The sequence below is a fragment of the Fragaria vesca genome, linkage group LG6 (assembly GCF_000184155.1).
Source record: "Fragaria vesca subsp. vesca linkage group LG6, FraVesHawaii_1.0, whole genome shotgun sequence".
Classification (NCBI taxonomy): domain Eukaryota; kingdom Viridiplantae; phylum Streptophyta; class Magnoliopsida; order Rosales; family Rosaceae; genus Fragaria; species Fragaria vesca.
In genome coordinates, this window is record NC_020496.1 from 21,970,910 (window position 1) to 21,982,554 (window position 11,645).

At 38.7% G+C, this 11,645-nt stretch overlaps 2 protein-coding genes across 2 annotated transcripts in view; both read left to right on the forward strand.

Annotated features, from left to right (window-relative positions):
- Positions 1-805: 805 nt before the first annotated feature.
- LOC101298924 lies at positions 806-1,990 on the forward strand. Its single transcript, XM_004305600.1, has 2 exons — positions 806-1,364; positions 1,626-1,990. The coding sequence occupies exons 1-2, from the start codon at positions 806-808 to the stop codon at positions 1,988-1,990; spliced, it is 924 nt and encodes a 307-aa protein (XP_004305648.1).
- Positions 1,991-7,912: 5,922 nt separating this feature from the next.
- LOC101296787 (sorting nexin 1-like) overlaps positions 7,913-11,645 on the forward strand; it is a 5,250-nt gene continuing 1,517 nt past the window's right edge. Inside the window, exons 1-9 of the mRNA XM_004303484.1 lie at positions 7,913-8,189; positions 8,305-8,439; positions 9,152-9,287; positions 9,848-9,981; positions 10,121-10,195; positions 10,706-10,865; positions 10,983-11,116; positions 11,241-11,309; positions 11,535-11,614. Of these exons, the coding sequence (XP_004303532.1) occupies positions 8,178-8,189; positions 8,305-8,439; positions 9,152-9,287; positions 9,848-9,981; positions 10,121-10,195; positions 10,706-10,865; positions 10,983-11,116; positions 11,241-11,309; positions 11,535-11,614 (935 nt within the window). The 5' untranslated portion in view covers positions 7,913-8,177. The remainder of the gene's footprint in view (positions 8,190-8,304; positions 8,440-9,151; positions 9,288-9,847; positions 9,982-10,120; positions 10,196-10,705; positions 10,866-10,982; positions 11,117-11,240; positions 11,310-11,534; positions 11,615-11,645) is intronic.

The window sequence follows — 11,645 nt, forward strand, 5'->3', positions numbered from 1 at the left end:
CTCTTCCTTAACTTTCCACACATCTAACAGTTCCCTTGTGGATCGAGCTTCACTTTCAATCAATTTTTTGTTAGGATCGGCACCTGTCTGAAGAGAAGGAAACATCATGTCACAGCCAAAATACATGATAGAAATTTCGTACCCTAAACATTACCAACCAAACTGAAACCCTAAAACAAATATATATTTATATACGACATACCCTCCATCTTTGCAAATATGTCTTGTAATTCTTGTTCCGAAATCTCAGATTTCCTAGATGACTCATAGAGAAGCTGTTTGATTTCTCTTTTCGAAAGCTCTCGCTTCTCAGAGGAATCAATTGTTGAAGTTAATGCTTTCCTTAGTCAACATACTAGGAAGCAGCAGGAAATACTTAGCTGCAGGGAAGCTGAAGTCCTTACTGCAGTGAGATATTTCTCCCACTTGGTTTACTGTTTCTCTTCCATTTAATCTAGATATTTTGTTGTATGTAAAGTACAATTATAATCTAGTTAATTAGGTGTTTCTAAGATATTTTGTAGGTTACTTTGCACCCTATATAAGGGCTATGTTTGCTGTGTAATCTCTAAGAATTCTAGAAGTAAGAAATAGAAGCTGCAAAGTTTTGCTTCAACTTCATCTGTGTTTTCTTCTGCCTCATTTGCTATAGTAAATTGATCTTGATCATATTTTGTTCAAAATACAAAGTAGAGGCTCAAATTCTAACATGGTATCAGAGCCTTGTTGATCAATATCAACTGGGGTGTACCATATGTTGATAAAAAAAAAAACAAACACTTTTCTTTAGTTTTCTGCTACTACAATGACTACAGCAGAAAATGGTTCAGAAGTAAGAGTTCCTATCTTCTTAGGAGAGAACTTTGATTTTTGGATTATTAAGATGGAAACCATGTTCATATCACGTGATCTCTTGAGCTATGTGAATGAAGGCTATGTAGTTCCAGCAGCTGAAGGGATGACAAATGCTCAAAGAACTGAGCTGAGGGAAAATATCAAGAAAGATGCAAAAGCTCTTGGTATTTTGCAAACCGCAGTCACAGATGCTATCTTTTCAAGAATTGCAAATGAGAGAACAACCAAAGGAGCTTGGGATGTTCTGAAGGTGGAGTTCAAAGGCTCAGATAAGGTGACAGCTGTTAAAGTTCAATCCTTAAGGAGAGATTTTGAATATTCTAGAATGAATGAAACTGAGCTGCTAAATGATTATTGTACTAGATTGATTGATTTAGTTAAACAGATGAAAACCTATGCTGAACCTATACCTGAAAAGAGAGTAGTACAAAAGATCCTTATGAGTTTGGATAGGAAGTATGATGCTATAGCAAGTATTATAGATGAGACTAGGGATATAGACACTCTTGGTGTGTAGGGTTTAATGGGGACACTTAAGGCTTTTGATTAGAGGTTGATGAGTCCTGATGAACCAACAGAAAAAGCCTTTCAAACACTAAGCCTAAACACAAATAGTGAGCCATCTAGTTCAAATTCCAAAAAGAAAAAGAATTGGAAAGGCAAAGGCAAGAAGTGGGAGGGTAGATCAGGTCAGTCAGGAAAAAGAAAAAATGAAGGAGGCAGTAGTTCAAATTATTCAATGTGTTCAATCTATGATAAGATGCATATAGGTGAATGTTGGTTTAAGGGGAAACAAAAATGTTCAATTTGTAACAAGTTCGGTCATGTCAAGAAGGATTGTGACTACAAGGGAAATCAACTGGCTAGCTGCAGTGAAGAACAAAGTGATGCTAGTATGTTCTGTGTCACTTATGCTGCAACCACTGCAGTAAATGAGAATGTGTGGCTTGTTGATAGTGCTTGCAGTAATCATATGACTGCAAATGCCAACCTTCTCTATGACATTGACTACAACATCATTACAAAGGTGAAGATGGCAAATGGAATGTTGGTGGATACAAAAGGCAAAGGAAGTGTTGCTGTTGAAACCAAAAATGGAAAAATGTTCATCAGAGATGCTTGTTCTAAATCTTGATTCGAATTTTCTAAGTGTTGGCCAACTCGTTGAGCATAAATATCACCTGCATTTTGGTGATGACACTTGCAAAATCTTTGAGAGAGGGAGTAGCAAGAAGCTGATGGTGGAAGTTGAAATGAAGAGGAATAGAAGTTTTCCTCTGACTCTCAAGTGTGCAACTGAGAGTGCAAGAAAAATGGAGCTGCAGGAAGATCCTTGGCTCTGGCATCGAGGCTTGGACATTTGAATTTTCAAAGTCTGAAGCTGCTGCATCAGAATGAAATGGTGCAGGGATTGCCAAAAATTAAAGAAGTTACTGAAGTGTGTGAAGGATGTGCACTTGGAAAGCAGCATATTATCTCATTTCCAAAAGGGAAGGCATGGAGAGCAAAAACACCACTAGAGTTGATCCATTCTGATGTCTGTGGTCCTATGAAAACAATTACTGGGGGAGGTAACATATATTTTCTTACATTCATTGATGATTATTCAAGAATGACTTGGGTTTATTTCCTGAGGCAAAAATCTGATGTGTTCATTGTGTTCAAGAAGTTTCAAGCTATGGTAGAGAGACAATTTGATCTCAAAATCAAGAAGCTTAGATCAGATAGAGGTGGTGAATACACGTCAAATGAGTTTGGAGATTTTTGTGCAGATATTGGTTTGGAGAGGCAGCTTACAGTAAGCAACACACCGCAGCAAAATGAGGTAGCTAAAAGGAGAAATAGAACAATTGTCGAAATGTCAAAGTCTATGCTGCATGTCAAGAAAGTGCCTCTAGAATACTGGGGAGAAGTAGTTAATACTGAAGTGTATTTGATGAACAGACATCCAACTACTGCAGTGCAAGGAATGACACCATTTGAAGCATGGAGTGGAAGGAAACCAAGTGTTAATCACTTGAGGGTGTTTGGTTCAATCTGCTATGCACATATCCCAAAAGTGTTGAGGAAGAAGCTTGATGAATCAAGTGAGAAGTCTGTGTTCATGGGATACAACTTGCACACAAAGGGCTACAGGCTCTATAATCTAAAAAAGAAGAAAATTGTTATTTGCAAAGATGTTCTCTTTAGTGAGAATTCATCTTGGGATTGGAATCAAGGTTCAGTCCTGCAACAATGTGTGCCAGATAATGCTGTTCAAGATGAAGATGATCCAGAAGAGTTGGAACTTAATCCACCGCAACAAACTCCTCCTCACAGTTCTGAACAACCCTCACCAGCACATTCAAATGCTCAATCTACACCAAGCTCAACACCAATAAGGATGAGAAGCTTGAATGAAGTGTATGAAAGTTGCAATGCATTCTTGTTTGAGCCTGAAAGATTTGAAGAAGATGACTGGCGGACTGCGATGAAAGAGGAAATTGATGTGATTGTGAAAAACAACACATGGGAGCTTGTTGATAAACCAGACAACAAGGATGTCATTTTTTTAAAGTGGATTTACAAAACCAAGCTAAATGCGGATGGTTATGTGCAAAGAAATAAAGCAAGATTGGTGGCAAAAGCGTATTCACAGATACCTGGAGTTGATTTCAATGAAACTTTTGCACCAGTTGCAAGGCATGAGACAATCAGAGGTTTGATTTCCATTACAGCACAAAAAGGCTGGTTCTTGCACCAGCTAGATGTCAAATCGGCGTTTCTAAATAGAGTGCTAAAAGAAGAAGTATTTGTGGAGCAACCACAAGGTTTCATCATCAAGGGTAAAGAGCAGAAAGTTTATAAGTTGAAGAAGGCTCTTTATGGTTTGAAACAAGCCCCAAGAGCTTGGTACGATGAGATCAATTCCTATGTCACAGAAAGAGGGTTTCAAAGGAGTGAAAATGAACCTGCTCTCTACACCAAAACTGAAGGTAAATCAAGCATACTTATTGTCTCCTTATATGTTGATGATTTGGTATTTACTGGAAGTTGTGAAAAGATGATTTCAAATTTCAAGTCTGATATGATGAGGAAATATGAAATGAGTGATTTGGGAATCTTGCATTATTTTCTGGGAATTGAAATTGTTCAAGCAGTGAAGGGAATCTTCATTACTCAGAAGAAATATGCAAAGACAATTCTAGAGAAGTTCAAAATGCTAGGTTGCAATGTTGTTGCAACACCTCTAGTTGTCAATGAAAAATTTTCAAAAGAAGATGGAAGTGGTAAAGCTGATGAGAGTTTATACAGAAGTTTAGTGGGAAGTTTGCTTTACTTGACAGCAACAAGACCTGATATCATGTATGCTGCAAGTTTGATGCCCAGATTTATGCACAATCCTACCAAGATTCACTATGGAGCTGCAAGGAGAATCCTTAGATACATTCAAGGTACAATGGACTTTGGAATACTGTATGAGAGGAATGTGGAACCAAAACTCTTTGGCTTTTGTGATAGTGATTGTGTCACACCCCGGTTCTTAAGTTATTTTACGGTTATTTACTTTGGTATTATTTTAGTCTTTTACCGTGTTGAATAACCGTTTACTACCTAAGGACCCAAAAGTTGACTTTCTTTTCCGTTTAGAATTTGGAGAAACTTTCTTCATGAAAGTTGTAGAGGACGTTAATACGAGTTCGTAGACATGCTATGTGTTAAAATCGGAGTTAGCATGAAAAAGTTATTATCTAAAAGAGTGAATTTTGAGGTGGTAAAAAGAGGTATTTTTTTTAGTGGGTAAAATTTGTTGGGTTTAAGGGTTATGGACCGGGTGTGAGCAGCCCATATCCTCCTTCACTCTCTCTCTTTCTCCCTTCCCTCTTTTCCCCGAGCTCCCTGAGCCCCTCTCCGCCGGAAGCTCCCAGCCACTAGCTGCCGCCGTCCGGCCGCTGCTCCAGCCCAGTTCGGACCCCCATCTCTTCCTCTCCCTCCCTGGCCTAGCCACCGAGCCTCTAACCCGCCGGAGACACCGGGAAGCATTTCGCCGGAAATCCCATTTCCGGCCACCAAAACTCGCAATTCTTAGCTCATTTTGTAGCTCTCATCAAGGTGAGTATCCCCTCAAAAGGAATAAGTCTATCTCGTTGTGGTTATGGAGAAATGTATAATTGAAGTTCTAGGGATTTTTGGATGTTTTTAGTCGATTACCCTAGTTAGCCTTAGAATTGGACTAAGTGCTAGTTAGGAAAGTTGTTGTGCTTGATAAGAGGATTATTCTGTTAAAATTTGGTAGAAATTGGAGGTCGCCGGAATCGGCATCCGGCCGCCGCTGCCGGCGCCGGAGCTGTTTGGGAGATTTTAATGTTTTTAGATTTGGAATATTAAGGGGAGTTTATTGAAGTGAGTTATGGAATTTTTGGATGAGTTTTGGATAGGTTTGTGAATTTCCGAGGTTTGGTATTTTTGGCGGTTAATTAATGTAGAATCCGGCCGTAGGATTTAAGTCGTATTCTGTGGGAAGTTGTTTTTACGGCTGCCGGTATGTTTGGTGAAGTTTGAGCCGTATTGAGTTAAGAATGGCGAATTTGGGCAATGATGAGTGTGTGGGAGGCTCACGTTTAATTTTGCCCATTTTGTTTAATTATTGGATTTTTGGTGGGAGATTAATTATATATTTGGAACAGGACGAGAGGAGGCCCGAGCAGAGGAAGCCTCGGAGCGTCATCAGGCTTAGGCCTAATTTGTGAGTGGACCTTTATTTTAAGTGAAAAGCATGCGATGAATTATCCGTTGATCATTTATTTCTTTTCCTGAGATTTATTTATTTCTCGGATATTTGGCAATTTTCCTCCTTTGGAGAGATCCCGAAAATGAGATTTTCGGTGGATATGTTTATTGGATGTTTATGATGATAGTATGTATATATAAATGCTAGCTAGCCATACGTGTTTGATCCGCCATAATGAGGTAAAATACCATTATGGTGTGACGTGAGTGTTAGACACAAGCGTAGTAGCCCTATATGAAAACTATTTTCTTATTTGGTTTATTTAGGTTTTCATATAGGGAGTCCACACGTATATACACTCGTTCTTTTTCCGCCATATTGAGGTACAATTCCATTATGGTGTGACGTGAGCGTTAAACGCAAGCGTAGTAGCCTTGTATGAATTTCTATTTTTCTAATTTGTTCTTAGAATTCATATAAGGAGTCTGACGAGTATAAATACATACACTTATATATGTTTATATATAATTTAGCCTGAGAGGCTGTATTTTATTAAGTTTTGGAGACTAGCCGGTGCTGGTCGTGAAGTTGCCAGTTTTTGAGTTGAGCGCTTTTGAGCGATTGCATGCAGTATTATTTTATTTGGAAATTAAATTGGGGAAGCATAAAGAAATACTTTTATTTTAATTTATTTTTGTCCACTCACTCTAACTGTTCCACATGTTTTCCCCCGGGCTCTTCATTTTAAATTGCCCAGTCTGCAGAGTTCAGGTTGGACCTAGTAGGAGACGAGGCATAGTTACCCGCTTTTCCGCCAGTTTTCATCAGTAGGTTACCTGTTTAACCTACTACTGTTTTCTTGCTTCCGCTAGTGTCTAGTAGCTCTGAATACTTTGGGATTATTGTATATTATTTCGGTGGTGTGATCGGTCGGTTGACTTTATGTTTAGAATTTCTGAAGGATAATATTTGCTTTTATTTAGCTGGATAATTGTGTGTTATATTATTTTTTGGACGTGTTGTAGTAAGAGTGTGAATTGGAAATTTTTTGGGTTAGGGTTGTCCATTTCCAAGGGAGGTTTTACCAATCTTTTCGGTAAATTTTCCTTGGAGGTGGTCCCCGCACGACTTACTCCGGGTTTCAGGGTGAAATTTGGGGTGGGTCGTGTCAGATTGGGGAGGAAGTGTTGATGATTTAAAAATCACTGGATATACTTTTACACTTGGAACTGGTGTATTCTCCTGGGCTTCAAAGAAGCAAAAATCAGTAGCCTTGTCTACAGCTGAAGCAGAGTATATATCTGCATCAATAGCCACTTCACAAGCAATTTGGCTCAGAAGAGTCATTGAAGACTTTGGTGAGAAGCAAGCATCTGCAACAACCATTCTCAGTGATAACAAGTCTGCAATTGCCATGATCAAGAACCCTGTGTATCACAGTAGGGCAAAACATATTGCCTTGAAGTTTCACTACATCAGGGATGCAGTTGAGGAGAATGAGATTGATTTGGTGTACTGGAATACAGATGACCAAGTTGCAGATATCTTCACCAAAGCTCTACCAAGAGAGAGGTTTGAATACCTCATAGGCCTGCTAGAGTGCAGAAGCAAAGCATTAAGAGGGAGTGTTGAAGTTAATGCTTTCCTTAGTCAACATACTAGGAAGCAGCAGGAAATACTTAGCTGCAGGGAAGCTGAAGTCCTTACTGCAGTGAGATATTTCTCCCACTTGGTTTACTGTTTCTCCTCCACTTAATCTAGATATTTTGTTGTATGTAAAGTACAATTATAATCTAGTTAATTAGGTGTTTCTAAGATATTTTGTAGGTTACTTTGCATCCTATATAAAGGCTATGTTTGCTGTGTAATCTCTAAGAATTCCAGAAGTAAGAAATAGAAGCTACAAAGTTTTGCTTCAACTTCATCTGTGTTTTCTTGTGCCTCATTTGCTACAGCAAATTGATCTTGATCATATTTTGTTCAAAATACAAAGTAGAGGCTCAAATTCTAACATCGATGAGCACCTGTTTGGTTTCTTGTTCCGAAATCTCTGGTTTCTTAGAGGAATCGAAGAAACCCTGTTTGGTGTCAAGACATCCGTCTACCCGCTTCCCTGCCTCAGCCGGAGCAGCCCAGGCGGAGCCCCCGACAGTTGGTTCATCCATTGCATATTTTTTTTTTTTTTTTCGTTTCTGGGAGAATTTGCAGCATGTTCTATATATATATAGCGGTGACAAACAAGGCCGGGTCTGGCCCGGGTCCGCAACTTGGCCCGAACAATATATGTGTTTTTTTTTAAAATTAGAATCCAACTAATATTCAACTCAACATTACTTTGTTTCGACTCCTTTTTTTGGTCAGACTTGGTTTGTGACTTGTGACTCAGTTGCGTACGAAGAAACAGCAGCAGCTTTGGATCAACTCCATCATCCGCCCCGGTGTCCACTTTCGGTTCACCGGAACAGCGTCCCCAGCACGCCCGGCGCATTCCAGCACACCACACCTCATCACTCCTACCCGGAGCGCTTCTTAATTTTTTTCGCTATTTCCAATACAACTTCTCCGTCTCACCTCATCTTCTCGATTTGAACACACCTCCCCCAGAGTCGCCATGCTTGCCACGGTAATTACGAATCTGCCACTTCTCTCTTTCCCAATTCGACCTTGATTTGATGAATTTGTTTGCAAATTTTGAATTTTGCGTTGATCTGAATTGTAATTTGGGTTGAATGGAGCAGCAGAGAAGTATATCGGGGTCGTCACAGAGCCCTAGATCGCCGTCGTCGCAGCCGTTCCTGTCAGTTTCCGTCACTGATCCAGTCAAATTGGGCAATGGCGTCCAGGCCTACATCTCCTACCGTGTTATCACCAAGGTAATCACACTGGATTTCGTCATTGTATTATTGGATTCTATGGCTCGATTTGGTTCTGTCATGACTGATTTTTAGCTTAGAGTACGAAATTTTCTCTCTTTGTGCTGTTATTGGCTTTTCAAATTTGGTTTTGTTTGAGAGAATTTGGAGAATCAGTTAGTGAGTCGGTTACATGAATTTCGAAAATAGTTTTCGGTTAATGTGGTATAGATTTGACAATAAGGAAACTAGGAAAGGAAGAAATGGAAAGAAAGAATAAGAATTTGAATGCACACGATCATATGAGATGCGGTGCAAGTGGAAGAAAGCTCTATAAGTTGTAGCTGTATCTAGAGGTCTTGTCTAATTGAGATGAAAGAAGGTAATAAGAATGTGGACAGTAGTTCTATATCTGTGGTTTGGCCGAATGCTCGTCTCGGCTGTATGACATATGATTGTCTCTTATTATTACTTGTACTCAAGTGAGCTGTGCTTTTTGTGGGTGCTTTTGAATGTGAGCATACAGCTATACGGTGATTAGCAAGGTTGGTGATTGATTTTTGAATGAGCATGCGTTCTGTAAATTCTTATAGATTTATTATATATAATTCATGTCCTTGGAGTATTATATGGGCCAATCTTTGTTATCATATACACTTAGTATTATCAAGCTTTGCCATCTGCTATCTTTGTATTACACTTTTTGAATGATGGATTCTTTTTGTTCTATCAGACAAATTTCCCAGAGTACCAAGGGCCTGAGAAGATTGTCATCCGACGTTATAGTGATTTTGTTTGGCTGCGAGATCGTCTTTTTGAAAAGTACAAAGGAATTTTTATTCCTCCTATCCCAGAAAAGAGTGCTGTAGGTAACAACCTAGCTCTAACCCTTTTCTGACAACTGTTTTTTGGCATACTTTGAAGATTCAAAATGCATTTATTGGTTGCATCCTCAAGTATGCCTCAAAATCCCCTGTTGGATATATCTTGGTTATGGTTCAAATTTCCAAGTAAGGCATTGAGGTTAGGTGGTAGCTCACCTTAATCTTGTAGGTTTATACCATGCTTAGAGTGATTTTAGGTTGCTGTGTTTTAACCACTTCAAAGAAGGTTTAGTGGCCAGAAGAGTTGAATTTCAGCAAAACACATCTGCCCAAGGCTGCCTATTGTGTAATATGTGCATCTGTACATTTTTTCTTATTAGCCAGAGAAAAGTATTTATGTGGGATAATGTAAGGATCACATGTTGATCAAATATTTTCCATGCAAATATGCAATTCGGTATACATGGATTTTGCTGACAGCAAAGTATATACAGCTCTGTGGTTAGTGTATATGCTGAATTCTTGATTCTGTGTTGGTGCTCATTGGTGTAATGACTGGAGAATTTAGTAAGAAATTATGTCTTAATCCTATTTTTATAATGCAGAAAAATTTCGTTTCAGTGCTGAGTTCATAGAGATGAGACGCCAAGCATTGGATGTATTTGTCAATCGTATAGCTTCGCATCATGAGCTTCAACAAAGTGAAGATCTTAAAACATTCCTACAGGCAGATGAAGAGGTGATGTTTATTAACTTATGCATTCAGTTGCATTGTTTTGTTGTTGTTGTTGTTGTTTATTAACTATGTGCCTAGGCGATACAATATTTTGTTGTTGTTTATTGTTTTGTTGTTGTTGTTGTTCATTTTACTTATCCAGACAATGGAGAGGTTAAGGTTTCATGAGACTGGTATCTTCAAGAAGAAGCCATCAGATTTGATGCAAATATTCAAGGTAATATATGGGCTCCCTGCTTGTAAAATATAGTAGTAGCTTGCAGTTGTAGGTAGTCTCAATGAGATATGTTGAACATTCTGTATGATTTGCTAGCCACTCCTTTCTCTCGTAACAAAAATTGATAAGTAGATTGAAAGGTATAAGGCACTTACTCAAAATCTTTAGGGAATTATTCATCATGTTTTATAGTGGCACTGCATTGTAGTTTTTTTATCCACCGAGGAAAAGATTTCTTTATCATGTCTGTTTTGTGACGTAGGAATTTATCCATTTATATTAATGGATTGCGTGAAAGTGGGTTCTGCTTGTGACATATTTAAGTTGTGTAACATCTTTCACCAATTTTTATTTTCTTCCCGTGTGTGGTCAAGCAGAAAGGGCAGTCCCTTCCAGTGCACATGTCATTGGCTTGTGCATTTATAACCTTATATTTGGCTGAATCGGCTACTTTAATTTTTTTTTTTTTTGTCGGGAGAGATTACCTGATTAAGCACTGACATCTGTCAGGATGTACAATCCAAAGTTAGTGATGTTGTCCTCGGGAAGGAAAAGCCAGTTGAGGAGTCAAATCCTGAATATGAGAAATTGAAACACTACATCTTTGAGCTTGAAAACCATTTGACTGAAGCCCAGAAGCATGCGTACCGTCTTGTAAAGAGGCACCGAGGTAATAATGATCTCTTATCATTACTTGTTATTGTGTCTTTATGAGGTGTTCACTCATTATACTCTTCAGAAAATGGTTATAGGATAAACTGCGATTCATTTTACTATATTTCTGCAGAGCTGGGACAATCTCTATCAGATTTCGGGAAAGCAGCCAAACTTCTTGGAGCTTCTGAAGGTAATGCGCTTGGGAAGGCATTTTCCGAGCTCGGGGCAAAGTCAGAAGCATTATCATTTAAGCTGCAAAAAGAGGTATGCTAAATTGAGGATTGAGCCGTTCATAATTGGATCAATTGGTGTATCACATACTTGTTTTCCTCCTTTAGTTTTTAAAGAGCTTATCCTACATGACTCTGATCTTTGTATTCCTTTTTAGGCCCACCAGCTGTTAATGAATTTTGAAGAGCCCTTGAAAGATTATGTTCGGGCTGTTCAATCTATAAAGGTTAGTATGACTTGACATGCTACCGTTGAATATAACACAGATGTATCATTTCAATTTGATACTTTCATATATGTGGGAAAGTTTGATTCACGATATAGATTACTTGGTATTATTCACCCATTTTGGCCTTCTGGGAATCTGCATATATTGGAAACAAAAGGGTTGGTTTTTATTATGTCATAGACTTTAGTAGCTGACCCCTGTTGCTTTTGTGTGTTGAAACAGGCCACTATAGCTGAGAGAGCAAATGCCTTCAGGCAACAATGTGAACTTGCTGAGACAATGAAGTTGAAGGAGATAAATCTGTATGCATCTGGCCAATTTTTTTTTTTTTTT

What these genes read in the sequence shown, in the direction of transcription:
- LOC101298924 (XM_004305600.1), top strand. Translation starts at nt 806, where the DNA reads ATGACTACAGCAGAAAATGGTTCAGAAGTAAGAGTTCCTATCTTCTTA. An exon ending in TAGGGATATAGACACTCTTG is followed by an intron (nt 1,365 to 1,625) that starts GTGTGTAGGGTT and finishes AGATGCATATAG; the next exon opens with GTGAATGTTGGTTTAAGGGG.